The sequence below is a fragment of the Corythoichthys intestinalis genome, chromosome 17 (assembly GCF_030265065.1).
Source record: "Corythoichthys intestinalis isolate RoL2023-P3 chromosome 17, ASM3026506v1, whole genome shotgun sequence".
Lineage (NCBI taxonomy): Eukaryota > Metazoa > Chordata > Actinopteri > Syngnathiformes > Syngnathidae > Corythoichthys > Corythoichthys intestinalis.
In genome coordinates, this window is record NC_080411.1 from 17,277,495 (window position 1) to 17,297,631 (window position 20,137).

Here is a 20,137-nt window from a genome sequence, read left to right on the forward strand (position 1 = left end):
CTTAAAAGCACTGTGAAAAATGAACTACCGTATTGGCCCGAATATAAGACAGTGTTTTTTGCATTGAAATAAGATTGAAAAAGAAGGGGTCGTTTTATATTCGCGGTCTAGACATTATACCCATTCACGACGCTAGATGGCGCCAGATATCATTGAAGCGATGTTCTGACAGCTCTCAGCTACTCTCCCCATTCACGACGCTAGATGGCGCCAGATATCATTGAAGCGATGTTCAGTCATGACAGAGCTCAGCTACTAGTTTAACCAGTTTGCATTATTTTATTGCAATGTTTTTCCATATTCAGATTTGTTTCAAGACTACAGTTACAGTTAGACTTCACTTTGATGGTTAATGCAGTTATTGCAATTTTGTTGTTTTATCACAATAGATTGGTTTATTTACATTTCAAAAACCAGAAGCCATTCATTTACGAATGTGATTGCACTTTAGTTTACATATTTAAATGTTCAGATATTAAGATTTGAATGAGGCTAAATATAATGCTTTTTCTCTCAAATATATTGTTATATTCATTTGTTTCAGATGTACTGTAATTATTTTCTGTATAAAAATTAATTTGGTGTTCAAAAAGTCTTTTTTTCCAAACTTGAGTCTTGAAAAAGAGGGGGTCGTCTTATAATCAGGGGCGTCTTATATTTGGGCCAAGACGGTATTTGAAATAGAGCGCCACCGTCAACAGGACTCAAAAGCGCAGACTTTAATTTCTCTCACCCAGTTTTTATTTGGCACCGATAGACCACGGAAAAGTGAGATGTGATCATTTTAGTTTCATACTAGTAAATATTTTTTTCTCCACTAGAGGGCACTCATGCTCTTTGGATGAATAGTGCTTTATTTCTGAAGATTTGTTTTTTCTCGCCTTAATTTAAAAAAAAAAATTGTGTGTGTGTGTGCATTTCTTTGGCTTAATTTTGTTATATTTTATATAGTATAAGAGTAGCAGTTCATATAGATGTCTTTGTGCTGAGAAAAAAATACCATTAAAAAAATCTTAAGCATTTACTAATAATGCTACTCATGATTTGAGTATTCTTTTCACCAAATACTTTTTTTATTTTACTTGTACTTGAGTACATTTTTGGATGACTACTTTTACTTTAGTGACATTATTTCGAAATAACGCTACTCTTACTTGAGTAAAATCTTTGGCTACCTAACTCTGGTAATGATCATACAATTAGAGGTTTATTTTAAAAAGGGGGGTAGTAAATTAAATGCAGTTTTTTTTTTCTTCAAACGCAAGTCCAAATTGGGACTTTTAACTATGAGGTGTGAAAAGTTCCCACAAGTATTTAGGAAGCTTTTAATTCTATTTTAGCATTTCAACAGGTACAACATCTTCAATGGGCAACAAACAAGATATTTCAAGTGTAAAATGTGTATTTGATGAAACATCAAATCCAGCAGATGGCGCTGGATCTGGCAACATTTTTGCAATTTACGTTTGAAACATCATAACTGGTTTAAAACCATTATGTTTTAATTCAAACAGTGATTTTTGCACAACCAACCCTAACAAAATAATACATTTTCAAATTTCAATTTCTTAAACATTTAATTGACCCGAAATGTAAATGTATTTATCACTGCACGATCCAATAGAACCCTTTGAAAACACGATTAATGCGTTGCAAAATGCTCCCGATTTCTTGGAATCAACTGTCAAACTCTATCACCATTGACGGCGCTAGACGTCAAATTCAATGTTTCACTTCACACTTAAGACTTTGCACCCTTTGAAGGGCAAGTGACTGTTTTTGTTCATAAAAAAATGGAAATTATTGCAATGTCTCGGACGAGCACTCACTCAGACATAGAACAAACTCAGATAAAATGCTTGAAAAAAATAATAAGTTCAAAAGTGCAACTCCTTGGCATTCAGAAACACTAAAAGACATGGAAAAAAAGCATTGTGGTGGTCAGTAAATGTAACTTTTATAGCGCAAGTGCAGAGAAATGAATATAGAATCACTCAATTCTGAGGGAAAAAAATATAAAATCATTAAAAACAGACAAAAAAAAAAAAAAAAACAATTAAAAAAACATCCCTAGTATTTAGTTGCACCACCTCTGGCTTTTATGACAGTTTGCAGTCTCTGAGGCATGGACTTGACAAGTATTCTTCATCAATTTGGTGCCAACTCTCTTTGATTGCAGTTGGCAGATCATCCTTGCAAGTCGGAGCCTTTCTGTGGACCATTTTTTTCCATTTCCACCACATGTTTTCAATAGGGTTAAGATCTGGGCTATTTGCAGGCCATGACATTGACTGAATGAGTCTTTCTCCAAGGAATGCTTTAAAAGTTTTACCTCTGTGGCATGATGGATTGTCATCTGGGAAAATGATTTCATTATCACCAAACATATTTTCAATTGAAGGGATAAGAAAGCTGTCTAAAATTTCAATGTAAACTTGTGCATTTATTGAAGATTTAATGAGAATGGGAATTTTGAGGTTTTCTTCAGGCAGTCATCTTTGTAAATCTCACTGGAACGGCACCAAACAAAAGTTCCAGCATCATCACCTTGTCCACTCCAGATTCTTGACTCATCACTCAAAATAACCTTCATCCAGCCATTCAGTCCATGATTGCCTCTCATTATCCCATTGCAGGATTGTTCTTTTCTGTTTAAGTGTCAATGATGGTTTCCTTTTAGCTTTCCTGTATGAAAATCCCATTTCCTTTAGGCAGTTTTGCACAGTTCTGTCACATACTTGACTCCACCTCCCTCCCATTTCTTCTTCATTTGTCTTGTTGTACATCTTCTGTTTTCAGGACATATGGCCTTTAGTTGTTTGTCATAATGTTTGGATGTCTACCAGTACGCTTAACTTTAACAAACTTGCCATCCTGTTTGTACATGGTCCAGATTTTTGATCTAGCTGACTGTGAACAGCCCACATCTTTGGAAACTATACGTGTATCGTTACCTTCTTCAAGAAGTTTGATAATCCTCTCCTTGGTCTCAAGAGACATCTCTCTTGTTGGAGCATTGATTCTTGTGAATCCACTTGGTCCAGCAGCCCTCCAAGGTGTGGTAACTGCCCTGTTTTTAACTGCTGACTAACGAGCAGATCTAATCTGAGGCAGGGGCCCAATTAAGGAAAGGAAATTGACTCGGTGTGTCTGTATTTTCTCCTCAAAATGCAGTGATTCCATATTTTTTTCCTCAGAATGGAGTGATTCTATATTTATTTCCTTGCACTTGCTCTATAAAATAACATTTACTGACCACCACAATGTTTTTTATTAATTTCTTTTAGTGTTTCTGAATCCTAAAGAGTTGCACTTTTGAACTAATTCATTATTTCCTTATTTATATTCATTATATATTATCCAAACTCATCAATAAACTACAATATACCCAAAACACCGCTGCATGCCTTCTCACCGGACCCCGTATAGGAACCAAATTACCCCCATCCTCCACAAACTTCACTGGCTTCCTAATTCATATAGGATTCAGTTCAAAATCATCCTTGTCACTTACAAAGCACTCAATAACTTGGCCCCTCCCTACCTCACAGACCTTCTCTGTCCCCACACCCCCTCCCTTCATCTCCGCTCTTCCAATGGAAACATCCTCGCACCGCCCCAACAAAGAACACACCGAACTTGGGGGGACAGAGCCTACTTCGTTGCTGCCCCCTCCATTTGGAACTCACTCCATAAACCCATCCGTACCTGTTCAGACCTCCCCACATTCAAAAAACTGTTAAAAAGTCACCTTTTTAAACTAGCTTTTAACTTATAATTATTTTCTTTATTGTTTTGTTCTGTTCCCGTTGTTTGCTGTTTTTGTTTCATCTGTAAATAGTCTTTGAGCATTGGTAAACGCGCTCTACAAATAAAATGTATTTTTTTTTTTTTTTTTCAAGCTTTTTATCTGAGTATGTCCTACATAACAAAATGTCTGAGTGAGTACTTTTTGCAAGGGGTTGTACATATGTACATATGAATGTGTATATATATATATATATATATATCATCGTCTCGCCCACCCGGGCGGTATGGTCTCTCCTTTTAAGCTCGGGTCCTCTACCAGAGGCCTGGGAGCTTGAGGGTCCTGCGCAGGATCTTAGCTATCCCTAGGATTGCGCTCTTCTGAATGGAGACGTCGGACGTTGTTCCTGGTATCTGTTGGAGCCATGCACCCAGCTTGGGGGTTACTGCCCCTAGTATCCCGATCACTACTGGCACCACTCTTGCCTTCACTCCCCACATTTTCTCCAACTCTTCCTTCAACCCTTGATATTTCTCCAGCTTTTCATGTTCTTTTTTCCTGATGTTGCTATCGCTTGGGATTGCTACATCGATCACTACTGCTGTCTTCTGATGTTTATCCACCACCACTATGTCAGGCTGGTTGGCCATCACCAGTTTGTCTGTCTGGATCTGGAAGTCCCACAGGATCTAGGCTCGGTTGTTCTCGACCACCTTCGGAGGTGTCGCTTACCTTCACTCCGGGGTCTCCAGTCCGTACTCGGCACAGATGTTCCTGTACACTATGCCTGCTACCTGGTTATGTCGTTCCATGTATGCCTTGCCAGCTAGCATCTTACACCCTGCTGTGATGTGCTGGACTGTCTCAGGGGCCTCTTTGCATAGCCTGCACCTGGGGTCCTGTCTAGTGTGATAGACCCCAGCCTCTATTGCTCTTGTGTTAAGGGCCTGTTCTTGTGCTGGCATGATCAGTGCCTCCGTGTTGTCTTTCAGTCCGGCCTTTTCCAGCCACTGGTATGTTTTTCCCATGTCAGCTACCTCCTCGATTTGTCGGTGGTACACACCATGCAGGGGCTTGTCCATCCATGATAGCTCCTCAGGGTCCTCCTCCTTATTGGGCTTCTGTTGCTATATATATATATATATATATATGGCGGAAAACACTCAGGTGACTTGAAGTTCCGTTCTGAGACCCCCAATTTAGCCAACTTTCAAAATTGTCCGATATGCATGTGTGATACATCATTCCATCATGCCAGACGTGTCCCCCTGCTGAAGAAAGTACACATCCAGGCCCGTCTGCGGTTCGCAAGATAGCATTTGGATGATCCAGAAGAGGACTGGGAGAATGTGTTATGGTCAGATGAAACCAAAATAGAACTTTTTGGTAGAAACACAGGTTCTCTTGTTTGGGGGAAAAAGAATACTGACTTGCACCATACCCACTGTGAAGCATGGGGGTGGAAACATAATGCTTTGGGGCTGTTTTTCTGCAAAGGGACCAGGACGACTGATCTGTGTAAAGGAAAGAATGAATGGGGGCATGTATCGAGAGATTTTGAGTGAAAATCTCCTTCCATCAGCAAGGGCATTGAAGATGAGACGTGGCTGGGTCTTTCAGCATGGCAATGATCCCAAACACACAGCCAGGGCAACAAAGGAGTGGCTTCGCAAGAAGCATTTCAAGGTCCTGGAGTGGCCTAGCCAGTCTCCAGGTCTCAACCCCATAGAAAATCTGTGGAGGGAGTTGAAAGTCCGTGTTGCCCAACCACAGCCCCAAAACAATACTGCTCTAGAGGAGATCTGCATTGAGGAATGGGCCAAAATACAAGCAACAGTGTGTGAAAAGCTTGTGAAGAGTTACAGAAAATGTTTGGCCTCCATTATTGCCAACAAAGGGTACATAACAAAGTAATGAGATGAACTTTTGGTATCGACCAAATACTTATTTTCCACCATGATTTGCAAATAAATTCTTTAAAAATCAAACAATGTGATTTCTGTTTTTTTTTCTTCCCCACATTCGGTCTCTCATGGTTGCGGTTTACCCATGTTGACAATTACAGGCCTCTCTAATATTTTTAAGTGGGAGAACTTGCACAATTAATGGTTGACTAAATACTTATTAGCCCCACTGTATGTACTGTATGTATTGTAATAGCCCGAATGGGGGAAGAAGGAGAGGAGTGAATGATGGCTTTTTTCTAATGATAAATATATAAAGTAATACATTGTTACTCTGAACAAAATTGATTAATAATTAAAATGAATAAATACACACTGGTTACAGCCCCAAGTAAAACACTAAAGTTGTTTATTCTTCATATACAGTATTTTCATTGACAACAATAGAGGTCCCATTCATTTAACATCAATAATGACAGGACTTGCTGTGAATGCTCAATTTACAGTGTCATTGACGGCGCTAGACGTCCAATTCCTTTTGGATTGTCAGAAGGGATTGGACGTCTAGCGCCGTCACGGCAACCAATGTTAAAAATAGTCCTATCTGGAGTACCTCGTTGACAGAGGTGTGTTTGTGTGTGCGTGTCAAGGTGGGGGAGTGACTTGGGCTCCGCCCCCATCGGACCGACGTCACTAAGGAGGAGGGATGACACTTAAATGTGCAAAGGAGACACCAGCGGTACCGAGAACACGCGGACGATACTTTTTTCCCCCCACTCTCCTGCTTTGTCCTCCGCCGACCGACCGCGATGATACCTGAACGCCACCTGTGAGACCGATCCATCCCGCACCGCCAAGCTCCTGGCTCTTTTGGACGCGCACCTCAAGCCGCCTCGCAGGCACTGCCGCTCGGCTACACATCTGCTCGTCGTCCGCCTCCACCGAAACTAGAAGAAGAAAGACGCGAGCATGAGTTCAGAGAAAAAGTAAGTCCAGCAAAACTTTCGCGAAAAGTTGACTATCCTACAACTTTTTCATTTTTCAAAGCGATATACATGTTAATAATGTTGACATGGGTTTAAAGGAGCCGCTAATCGGGTTTGCGATGAGCTGTCAGCGTCCATTAAGGCGGGGTGGGGAGTTGGGGGGGGGGGGGGGGCGTTAAGCGCGCACGAGCGACAGGAGCACGCTCGCGCGCTCTCCCGTCAGAGAAGTTGGGGAGGGCTTCTGTCAGTTTCAACCACGTGTTGCCTCCTCACAAACTGTTCATTGTGTGTTCTTTTAAAAACAGTGTGTGCAGTACTATAACTGATAGATGTGGATTTCTGTAATGTCACTAGAAGCACGCGGTTGTCAACTGGTACACTTTGGCCCCATTAGTAGCCAGAGGTGGATAGTAACGCAATACATTTGCGCTGTTATATTGCGTAACTTTTTGAGGGGGTGGGTGGGGTATTATTATAATTTTTTTTGTACTTTTACTTGAGTAGATATGCGAAGTCAAGCGTTACTTTACGCCGCAATGTTTGAGCTACACTACAGTCGTTACGTTTTTCCTCTTTATTCTACACTAGCAGTATGGCCCGGCGCAGGGCTGTTCCTGACCAATTTGGTACACAAGGCAACATATTTGCTGCCCCCCCCACTAGCTATTTTCACATAAGCAGAGTTTAAAGGGGGTGCAGGGGGGCCAGGACCCCCCTGGTGGCCGAAAAGTGTCATTGCATGTAATTGACTTTCCTATATATGTATAAAAGTTGTAAAGCATTAAAGCAAACAACAAAAATGAATGAAATGAACAAAAAAAAAGATGTTTTTATAATGGGTCAAAATTATTTTTTCGAACAGATCATGTGACTAGCACCTTAGACGGTCATTTGCTTTGCATATTATTTAAGCTATTTTCACATAAGCGGAGTTTAAAGAGGGTGCAGGGGGCCAGGACCCCCCTGGTGGCCGAAAAGTGTCATTGCATGTAATTGACTTTCCCATATATGTATAAAAGTTGTAAAGCATTAAAGCAAACAACAAAAATGAATGAAATGAACAAAAGATGTTTACATAATGGGTCAAAATTATTTTTCGAACAGATCATGTGACTAGCACCTTAGACGGTCATTTGCTTTGCATATTATTTAAAAAAAAAAATTTGGGGAGGGCAATTTTATTTTTCAAATGATTTTTTTTTTTATTTGTTTGAAAATATTTTGGGGGGATTGAAGCAACTTTTTTGGGGATAGAATGATTTAGACACAAATATCCTACCCATAATATGGCCCAAAAACAAATAGGATTGCTAAAATCAAAGAAAACTTTTTAAATTAAAAATTAAGTGATCAAATGCAAATATTTGAGCCTCAAATATTTTTTCGCAATCAAAAACTTTTTTTCTATGATTGAAAATTTTCTTTTTTTGATTTTTTTGGGTTTGAAAATATATATTTTTTGTTTGTAGGTGGGGAAAACACCACTAATTTTGTTACTGAAAGTCCGACCTGCATCAGAGTTAGCATGACATTAATCTGTGTGAATTTCCTGAACTTGAGTAGGAAGATGCTTTGAGAGAAATATAATCCTGTATGTGTTTTCTACTGTTATTGTTAATTAACTTTGAGAAATGTAGTTAACTGAGGTTTACCCTCTTCTCCTCAATTTTCATTTTTATTTAATTTATGTAGTCTTAGAGCAGGACAAAGAAACTTTAATTTCTTGTTAAGTTTGGCTGTGCTTGTGGACAAAAGTGTTTTACCTGAAGGAAGGTTCCATTTTATTTCTTTTTGTTATACGCTAAGAAGTTTTTACAGTTAAATTTAATTCATTTAGACATACAATGTTGAGTGGTCTTAAAATTAAGACAAATGTTTATTTAACACTCAAAACAAGATAGAGAAAATTATTCGACTACGCCCTTGGTGGGAAGGTACTGGACTTGGCTGGCTTGACTTGGTGCTAATGTGGATAAGGTGGCTGTAAAAGATGGCCGGGGATGTACAGAGGTGGGAGGAAATTATTTCAGAAGAGCATCTACAAAGGGAAGAAAATGGGATGTCACATTATATTAGTCAAATGGGTGTTGATTGTGAAACCAGCATGACATAACCATAATAGCGCCTAGCTTTAGCAGCCTACTGTACCTGGCTAATCAGGTGTTCGAATCCAGCCACTAACTTACGGGTGAGGTTACTACAAAGAGATGAAAATGGGATGTTACATTATATTAGTCACATGGGTGTTGATTGTGAAACCAGCATGACATAACCATAATAGCGCCTAAGATTAGCAGCCTACTGTATCTGGCTTAATCAGGTGTTCGGATCCAGCCACTAACTTACGGGTGAGGTTAAAAAAATAAAATCATTAAGCACTGCAACTACACATCCAATAATAATGATTTAAATAATATAATTAAAAAAATGAAATTGAATATTTTTTGCATGAACGTAATTGCCATTTTAATGAATTAACGACACATTTAATAACAAATGTTTCAATCCATGGCACTTTTAGTCCCCCTAGCATAGAACTATGAAATTCTTAATTGCATATTTAAAGCTGTATTTATTTAATTAACCTTGGCCCTTTTAGGCAAGGCAAATTTATTTGAATAGCACAATTTGATACGATGTAAAAGTGCTTCATATCACATAAAAATCAAGAAACAATTTTAGTCCCCCATACACTTTGTCCAACTTTCTCTAAAATGGGAGAGGGAGTAAATTTAACTGACGCGAACCCACAGATGGCTGAATACTATGATCCTCTTCTCTCTTCTTCTTTCTTAAATGCGACCTGCAGGGCTGTTGTCTTTTCCTGACGTCTTCACCGTAACGTCGCTCAATTGCGGAAGCTAAAAATAACACCTTCAGGTAGCTTGCTGGTCTGCGGAGGGGGGAGTGAGATTAGAGACTGTGGTGAAATTACCGCATCACAGGAAACAATAAAACGGGCAAAGGGCGCATTAGAAAAATGATTTCATTATTATTTAGAGACCTATATGTATTGTTGTTCTTTTTATTTTTCTTGTATAATTTTTTAATACTGCTGTCATCAAATATTATTTGAACATTTTCAACAGTTTCAGAGTCCATAGGGAATGAACACACACATATGCAGACACACACAGATGTAGTATTCCATTTATACATAAGATTAGATTACATTGACTTTAGATCAGATCAGCTTTGTCACAAGTGCAACGAAATTTGATTATTCCAGGTTCAGCCCAATTGAGACAGTGGCTACATTTTCATGTACAAATAACTCCCCAAGTATTCAAATTAAAATTAGGATCGGATACACATTTTGTGTATTCATGGACACTAAAATTGTTGGGACTTGCGAGCAGAGGCTTGGGCTAGCGGACGGGCATGTGACCTCGAGAAACTTACTTTTTTGCCGTACTGGATTAAGTGTAATGTGGCAGTGGCGCTCTCATTTTCAGAGTGTTATTTTAACCAAACAAGAGAACACAGCAAAGCGCACTGGAGAAATGAAGACATAAGACGAGGAAATATGATGAAGCGTATGTAGCTTTTGGCTTTGAATTTTAATACAGTGGAAGATGAGAAAAGAGCAGTCTGTTTACTGTGTCTAAAAATGTTTGCAGCGGACAGCAAGAACCCAAATCAATTAAGACGTCACATAAAAACATTAGACCCCAATCATAGCGATAAGCCACTTGATTTTTTTTTTCAGCGAAAAAGTGCCAAATATTGCCAACAATCAACCCGGTTCTTTAGTGTTACATCAGTAAATCAGTGAGCATTTTTAACATCGTATAAGGTGGCATATCAAGTTGCTCAGTGGAAAACATCATAGCAAATGAGCCGATACTGCCTGCAGCAAAAATGAAAACTGTCTAGTTTTTGGTGTATTCATTTTTGTTTTTTTCGGTCAAATTGTTTGGCATCTTGTCCTCATGAGTGAATGTTGCTAATCAATCTGAATTTATTATTATTTATTTTATTTTTCAGTATTAAATGGTCCAAAAATCTACCTTGAGTGTCTGTTACAAACCAAACAATGTTAATAAAGTATACTTTATTGTAAGTCTATATAACTTTGTTTCCTTTAATATAAAAAAAGGACACAATGTTATGCAGGAGTATCTCATTATAATAATAATTTTAATGACAAAATGATACTCTTTGCGGCACAGTGGCAGAGTGGTTAACACGTCAGCCACATAGTTCTGAGATCAACTGTTCAATCCCAGGCTCTGGCTTCTGTGAGGAGTTTGCATATTTTCCCCTTACCTTCGTGGGTTTTCTCCGGGTACTCCGGTTTCACCCCCACATCCCAAAAACATGCATGGTAGGCTGATCGGACACTCTAAATTGGCACTAGGTATGAGTGTGTGTGAAATTGTTGTTCGTCTCCTTGTGCCCTGCGATTGGCTGGCAATTGATTTAGGGTGTACCCCGCCTACTGCCCATAGTTAGCTGGGATTGGCTCCAGCACCCCGGTGACCCTAGTGAGGATGAGCGGCTCGGAAAACGAATGAATGAATGAATGATGCTCTTTGCAGTCGCGCCAGAGAGTTGGGTGGGCGCGAAACGTTCACATCTTCCTGGGGTTAACTGAAAATAATTGAGAAGCACTGCCTTTCCATTTCATTTTATTCGTTTATTTCAGGCCATGATTCCTTGTCAAGACAGCAAATATATACAGCTCATATAATCATGTAACAAAAAAGAGCAGCAAAACTAAGTAACATTGCAATATCAACTACGTGCCTGAAAAGGAGTGGGAAGAAGAAAACTTATTTAATCACACCCTTATCCTCATCTAATTAAGAACAAAAAAAATTCTTGCTACTTCCTTCCAAAAATGTAGGCAACCAAAAAATCAGTCCAAACAGTTTTGCACATAACCATTTTTGTAACAAATTTTGTCCCTTGTGATGAAGTTACTACAGGTAACACCCAAACAAAAAACATACCAACATGGTAAATGAAAGTAAAACCAACAACCAACAAACTATAAATGGCAACAATAACTATGCCAACAACAGTGACGGACAATATACCAGCAATGGTAAGAAACAACCAGCACTCATACCAAAACAATTTATTGATGAAATTAAGACCTTATACAGTGGGATAAATAAGTATTTAGTCAACCACTAATTGTGCAAGTTCTCCCACTTGAAAATATTACCGAGGCCTGTAATCGTCAACATGGGTAAACCTCAACCATGAGAGACAGAATGTGGAGAAGAAAAAAAACAGGAAATCACATTGTTTGACTTTTGAAGAATTTATTTGCAAATCATGGTGGAAAATAAGTCTTTGGTCAATACCAAAAGTTCATCTCAATACTTTGTTATGTACCCTTTGTTGGCAATAACAGAGGCCAAACGTTTTCTATAACTCTTCACAAGCTTTTTACACACTGTTGCTGGTATTTTGGCCCATTCCTCCATGCAGATGTCCACTAGAGCAGTGATGTTTTGGGGCTGTCGTTGGGCAACACTGACTTTCAACTCCTTCCTCACCCCGTGGCGTCAAAATGATAACAAGAACGGTGAGCAAAAATCCCAGAACCACACGGGGGCACCTAGTGAATGACCTACAGAGAGCTGGGACCACAGTAACAAAAGCTACTATCAGTAAGACAATGCGCCGCCAGGGACTAAAATCCTGCACTGACAGACGCGTCTCTCTGCTGAAGAAAGTACACATCCAGGCCCGCCTGCGGTTCGCTAGAGAGCATTTGGATGATCCAGAAGAGGACTGGGAGAATGTGTTATGGTCAGATGAAACTAAAATAGAACTTTTTGGTAGAAACACAGGTTCTCATGTTTGGAAGAGAAAGAATACTGAATTGCATCCGGAGAACACCATACCCACTGTGAAGCATGGGGGTGGAAACATCATGCTTTGTGGCTGTTTTTCTGCAAAGGGACCAGAACGACTGATCTGTGTAAAGTAAAGAACGAATGGGGCCATGTATCGAGAGATTTTGAGTGAAAATCTCCTTCCATCAGCAAGGGCATTGAAGATGAGACGTGGCTGGGTCTTTCAGCATGACAATGATCCCAAACACACAGCCAGGGCAACAAAGGAGTGGCTTCGTAAGAAGCATTTCAAGGTCCTGGAGTGGCCTAGCCAGTCTTCAGATCTCAACCCCATAGAAAATCTGTGGAGGGAGTTGAAAGTCCGTGTTGCCCAACGACAGCCCCAAAACATCACTGCTCTAGAGGAGATCTGCATGGAGAAATGGGCCAAAATACCAGCAACAGTGTGTGAAAAGCTTGTGAAGAGTTACAGAAAACATTTGGCCTCCGTTATTGCCAACAAAGGGTACATAACAAAGTATTGAGATGAACTTTTGGTATTGACCAAATACTTATTTTCCACCATGATTTGCAAATAAATTCTTTAAAAGTCAAACAATGTGATTCTCTGGGTTTTTTTCCCCCACATTCTGTCTCTTACGGTTGCGGTTTCCCCATGTTGACAATTACAGGCCTCTCTAATATTTTCAAGTGGGAGAACTTGCACAATTAGTGGTTGACTAAATACTTATTTATCCCACTGTATCACGTTACATTGTTTTACCATCACTGCCAGCCCACCAGTGAAATTGGATTGGAGTTTATACTCAAATACATTTTAAAAAGCCGAGCTTTTTTACTCTGCAAGTTTTTTAATGCCAGACAATTCTACTACTTGTTATCACTTTGTCAAAAGCGTATGCTACTAGCATATCATGCGACTGGTTGCGCCGGTTGTCTGTGTCATGCCACCTCTCATCCATGAGAAAATGATTATTATTTGACAAGAGGTCACACAGTGTTAAGATAAGACCGAAGGAAGTTTTGTGCACTCTCGTTGGATCTTATCTGCTTTGTGCCTGCATGCGTGCGAAATAGAAGAGTGGACTCTCTTCATGCCTGTTTATTTCCATGTTATGTGTTTTTTTCCATTTGCGGGTTTTTCCATATGCGCTCCGACAGGTCCCGCACTAGAACTTTGCACTTTTCTTAAGTCTGCAACCTGAGCCTTCTGCTGGACCTGAGGGTCCAGTCCTGTAGTTCCTAGGAGAGGGGATGTGTGTCAGCGTAAAGGGACACACTGTCTCCTTCCTGACTTTGTTTATAAGCCTATAAACGTCATTGCAAGTCCACTTTACGACTGTAAAGTTAGTCACATTCATGGAGTGCCCAATCATTTCAATTGATTTATTTATTTTTTTTAAATTTTATTATTTGAAGTAGATCAAGATGAAATCAAAACTTTGCACTATTCTATTATTTTGTCTAATTATTTCATATTTGTTTTTTGCATCTTTTATTTGGACCTTGCAGCTATTTGATTCATATATATTATTTAAAAAATGCAAAATCTGTTTATTTTAAGTGAATATTTATAGCTTTTTTTCTTTTGTTTAATTATTTTTAAATAATTTGGAAATAAATCACCCATATCTAGCTATTCATTTTGTTCAATTTCATTTGTTTATTTTCACATTTTAAAATATTATTTTTTTTTTTGTATTGTTGCCATCAATTTGTCTTCGCTTGCTTGTTGTTTTTTGTTTGGTCTGTATATATCTTTAAGTTATTTCTTTTTATTTCATTTCAAATTTTTGTTTCATATTTTATTTTTATGTATATTGAGTTCTATTTTGCATCAGTTCTTTTTTTTTATATTTAAATACAAAACTTGAATGAAATAATTATGAGTAAATTAGGATTTGTATTTTTCTTTTGTATTTAACTAATATGATCGTAATTAGGACACTTAAATAGTTTCCATATTAGAATTTTATATTCACTATTGTTGTTTATATATCATAATTTACATTAGGTAATAATACTAAAAAAAAGAAAATTAAGCAATTTTGTGGATCCTTAACTCATCGACTGCCATTAACAACCATAGCGACAACAATTCAATGTTTTTATTTTTTTTTTCTTTTAGACAATGATTTTTTTTTTTTTTTAACAGCTGGACAATACAGTTTAGGTAGAACTTTGCACATACCAAGTTTTTTTTGTGTGTGTGTGTTTTCCAGAGTGGAGGACGAGGCCGTTCTTGACCGAGGAGCTTCTTGCGTCAAGCACGTGTGCGACGAAGAGGAAGTAGAAGGTGAGCGTTCGCTGTGAAAAAACAAGCTTCCGCTGTGTATTAGACCACAAAATAAAATGGGAATTTTATGGGTGAAACACTGTAATTTAACTAGGGTCATGATGCAGAAATCGCAGACATCAAGGAGTGATCAAGATTTTCTTTTTCATATATTTACCCTTTTAAACGGGTTTTTTTTTTCAATTTTTCTTTGAATCAATCATTTATCATCTAAAATATCAGAGAAAATGCGACCGTAACAAAAAACTACAATTACGCGATAGTTATAAAGTACATGCAGTGGGGAGAACAAGTATTTGATACACTGCCAATGGTGGCAGTGTATCAAATACTTGTTCTCCCCACTGTATCTGTGACTTTTGTACAGACACCTTTTTTCATTGTGATGTCATTTGTTTAAAACTTTAAAATATGCGAGTGAATAAATTTTTAAAGCCGTTTAAAAAACAAACAAACAAACACAAAAATATTAGACATCAATGAATGATTCTTAGCTAAAAATGACAGACATCTTGAATAATAAATGTGATTAATTACCTTCGTTTTATGGCTGGGTTGAAACAAAAGCGGTTGCGCGACGTCTGTAAACGGGGGTTTCCAGGGTAAAATGGACAAATTAAAAATTGTTCGGGGGCTTAATGCGTCATGAATCTGCTATGGCAGCATATACACATATTGCTCTATCAAAAAACAACAGTTGTTTTGGATTAAAATACAGCAGTTTCTTTTAGAGAGGAGTGCAAGAGCAGAAACTGCTTTTTCAGTCTCGTCTGTGTTTTCCGCCATATTTTTCAACTACTGAACCAAGCTTTACAGAACATTTATGTAGTTATACAGTACGTTTCATACTAGATGTATGATAAAAGAAAATGTCCAGTGACTGCAAAAAAGTCAAAAGAAAATGGCTCCATTTATCACATTGGATTATTGTATTTGTGTAAAACAAAGTACTGAAAGTCTACAGTATCATACATTGATTTCAACATGTCAGATTTCGACCCCTCAGCTAAAGGAGAGGCACTGTTTAAGCACTTACCTCTATCTAGTGTTAAATCTGAGACGTGCAAAGTAATGTAGGCTGAACTCAAGCAGCTTGTGCTGACCATTTTTTATGATATTGTCATCGTTTTGCAGCGGCCCATTAAAAACTGCGCAGTGGGCCACAGTTTGTCCACCTACATATTAGATGTATGGCTTCCCATACATCTAATATGTAGGTGTAGTATGTATATAATATAGTATGTATATGTAGTAGTTTTTTTCCCTTCAACTTGTGTTGTTTGGCAGGTCACCATACAGTGTATATCGGCGTCCATGTACCTAAAAGCTACCACCGGCGCAGACGCCACCGCCGCAAGTCCAGCCACAAAGAGCGACGGGAACGCCCCGAGCACAGCGGCGAGGGATACAAGTCAGATGGTGAAAATGTGGACGACACCAGCTCCAGTCTCCTCAAGCCGCTCAGTGAGTTCTTTCTCAGTTCTTTGTCCCCTATTCAATCTTTGACATGGTGATTAAGCGCATACTATCAGAGCAAATCCACTCTTAACACACCTCAGAGATGAAGATAATCTTACGTTATAATCTTATGAAGGCATGAGATGATCTAGCCTTTGACGTCCAAGGTCGGAAAAGGGAATACTCAGGAGAAAACGGACACGTTGTCTTTGTATTTGTACCCTGTAACAATAGACAACCCCCCCTAAGAGTATTTCTACCTACCCCTACATATCAGGGGTGTCAAACTTATTTTGGTTCGAAGGACAACACTCATGGCAATTAGGTCTAAATTTGTGAGTTAACTAATTTGTTTTTGGCCACGTATGTTAACTCACGGGCTGCCATTGACAGCTTTAGACGTCGAATCTATTTGGACTGGGGCATCCAGTCCAAAATGGATTGGATGTCTATCCCCCACGTCCCAACTGGCCCTAACCCAGCAGACACACACTTATTTTTTGGGGGGTGGCATCTTTGCTGCCTTTTTTAGCATGTTAGTGATACGGCTGCAACTAACGATTATTTACATAATCGATTAATTAAACGATTAATCAGCTAAATGTCACTTTTTTCAAATAGTACCTTCACAATTTCACTTGAAGTTGTTTTAGGCATGTTGTAAATAACAATGAAGACAAAATGAATGACTAATTCCTTCAAAAATAATATTTTATTACAGCTTCCTGACTTAACTGTAGTATACAACTGTACTGTTCTACATACATAAAACTTCTTAAAGGTTTTAATTAGAGCTGTCCCGATCGATCGGGTCCGATCACGTCATTTTCAAAGTATCGGAATCGGCAAAAAAATATCGGACATGCCTTTTTTTAATATATATTTTTTAAAATTAAATCGTTTTCTAATTGTATTTAACGTTACAGACATAATATGTTACACTCATCCAGAGTCTTTAGTTTAGGCTTAAGGTAGGGTTATCAAATTTATCCCGTTAACGGCGGTAATTAATTTATTCTAAAATTTATCATGTTAAAATATTTAACGCAATTAACGCATGCGCTGCACGGCTCACTCACGCATTGTCGCGTTCAATCTGTATTGGCGCTGTTTTACCTATATATATATATATATATATATATATATATATATATATATATAGGGCTAAAAGACAGCGGAAAATGAGTAGAGTGAAATTTGGCAGCCTTTGGAGCCTTTTTTTAATTGGCTAAAGCCTTACAATCCCTCTCCCTACGATTAGAAATATCGTGGGAAGCAATGTGGGGAAGAAAGGTAGGAATTGATCTTTTTCTTAGCACCCTATGTTATTTCCCAGCGCAGAGAAGATATATCAATTGGTACCACTACGCACAGTCATGTTTGCACTTCCCATCATGCATTTACTGAAAGCTCAACAAATACACTAGATGGCAATATTTAGTCACAATATACAAAGTCACATGTATCCTTTGGGAATTACAAGTCTTTCTATCCGTGGATCCCTCTCACCGAAAGAATGTTAATAATGTAAATGCCATCTTGAGGATTTATTGTCATAATAAACAAATACAGTACTTAAGTACTGTATGTTGAATGTATATATTCGTCCGAGTTTTATTCATTTTTTTCTTAATGTATTGCCAAAATGTATATAATCGGGAAAAATTATCGGGAATGATTGGAATTGAATCGGGAGCACAAAAAAAAGCAATCGGATGGGGAAATATCGGGATCGGCAGATACTCAAACTAAAACGATCGGGATCGGATCGGGGCAAAAAAACATGATCGGAACAACCCTAGTTTTAATAATGGTTCTGAGTATAAAACAAAAAAGAATTTCTCAGTACACAAATCAGACAAAAGTTCATTCAAATAAAAAAATTCTGCTGATTTACTGTTTTTTTTCTTGTGGGCAAGCGCTCATATAAATTGTCTCAATGACTTCTTTTTTTAATTCAACAAACTAAACAACAAAATCGAACAAGGAGGAGGCAGACTGTAATGAAACACTTTTCTTTATCAAACAGTTGTCACAAATACAATCCTAATCCAATTTCAAAGCTCTTGTACTCTCTTGTATGACAATTTACAGTTTGAATGGGAGTTTGTGTTAAAATGAGACATGAAAAATAAAATGTTATATGAATGGGTTTAAGTTGTTTGGTTTCTTTGTGTAAGGAAATGAGACAACTTTACTATCTAACCATAACTCAAGTGCTAATATGATTCTCCAAAACACTATACAAATGTGACACTGGATAGCATAATCGCTAACTGGCTTAGGGCTCTGTGCTAACTAGTAACCTCTCAATTTTGTCTCCAGGTGTATTATTTATTTATTCAAATTTTTTTTTTTTACAATGTTGACTTTTGTTTTGTAATGCATGCTTTTATTTTGGCGCAGGAAGCATAGAGCAGGTAATACAACAGCGCTGAAATATGACCATTCACAGACAGTCTTCCCAATTTAAGACAATTGGATGGCTATCAATGTCAGTGGAAGCCAAAGAGTTATTTTGGATCGATTCTTTGTCATTTTAAGGTGCTGACAGGTCACTTCTTGTACATTTTTGGGTATCTCAGTGTAGGCTAGGCTACTTACTGGTCACCTTCTGTACATTTTGAGGTATCTCTGTGTCAGTTCTTGTCCGTTTTGGATAATTTTTTGTTGATTTTAGGGCATTTCCAGTCCACTTCCTCTTCATTGGTCACTTCCTGTTGATTTTGGTGCATTTCTAGGTCACATCCTGTTGTTTTTGTCGGGCATTTTTTGGCTCAATTCTTTGTGAATTCATTAGCTGCCATTGACTGCGCTAGATGTCAATTCAATTTTGACAGGGTTGATGTGACTGAGCACACAAAAGCGAGCCAAGTGCAGTAGTGCTTAAATCTCCAGTTTTACGGTGCCAATGTCAAAATGTACTAAGCACGTGATTCTGTATATACGGGATGAATGAGCTACAATGTGCCTGTCAGGCAGAACAACCCCGTGGGATGAATGGTCCTACTCAGACTTGAAAAAAACGGACCAATAATATCACAATAAGAAGTGCGTCAGAGTATGCCAGATGGGGTCCGTCTTTGTGAAGATTAGTGCAATGACACCGGTGTTAATCTGAGATTGACAAGATTCTATTTTTTTGTGTGTGTGTGTGTGTGTGTGTACTTTTTAAAGCGTCTTTTTATGGGAAATGACATGTTGACGTTTTGATAAGAGATCTGACAGTCGTTGCCATGTATCTTGATAGCATCTCCAAAAGCAAGAAATTTGAATGAATATACAGGAAGTGTTTGTTTTGTCTTTTGGCAATGCCATAGTATTTTTGGGTAATTTTATTAGTTTTTAGCCCTTATAAAGTGAAAAAGATATAAATTAGGCCTGAATGCTACTGGAAAAAAATTAACACTGCGATATACAGTGGTACCTCAACATACGATCGCTTCGACACACAATCTTTTTGACATCAGACGTAAAATTTGACTAGCCATTTGTTTCTACATCCGACGAAATGCTTGAAATACGACAATTTATGACAGCGCCGCAGTTTCTTTGTTTTCCCGCAATACAGACGCACTGCGGATTTTCTTGTGAGAGGAATCAACATTGGTTCTAAGAATAAAAGTTCAGGTGGTGGAAAAAGGTGAGGCTTACCATTAAAATCAAGATGAAAATGATAGAAAAATATGAGCACGGTGTGTTCGTCCGTGGACTGGCTCGACAATACAGCCGTAGAATGTCTCCGACCTTCGTTTTCCAGTCTTTATAAGTTAAGGTGACAATTATTATGATTATAACATCGACAAAAAAAAACGCTAGCTTCGTCAGGTTTTTATATTTCAAAAATAGCTGATGACTTGGACGCCCCCCACCCCACACACAGGTGTACAGCTCCGAGAGAATGATATCATGCCTATTCCTCCTTCCCCTTC

The 20,137-nt window shown here is 38.3% G+C and overlaps 1 protein-coding gene across 1 annotated transcript in view; it reads left to right on the plus strand.

Moving 5' to 3' along the window:
• The first annotated feature begins 6,342 nt into the window (after window positions 1–6,342).
• LOC130905111 (electrogenic sodium bicarbonate cotransporter 1-like) overlaps window positions 6,343–20,137 on the plus strand; it is an 82,241-nt gene continuing 68,446 nt past the window's right edge. The window contains exons 1-3 of the mRNA XM_057818145.1: window positions 6,343–6,638; window positions 14,674–14,747; window positions 16,035–16,211. Of these exons, the coding sequence (XP_057674128.1) occupies window positions 6,622–6,638; window positions 14,674–14,747; window positions 16,035–16,211 (268 nt within the window). The 5' untranslated portion in view covers window positions 6,343–6,621. The remainder of the gene's footprint in view (window positions 6,639–14,673; window positions 14,748–16,034; window positions 16,212–20,137) is intronic.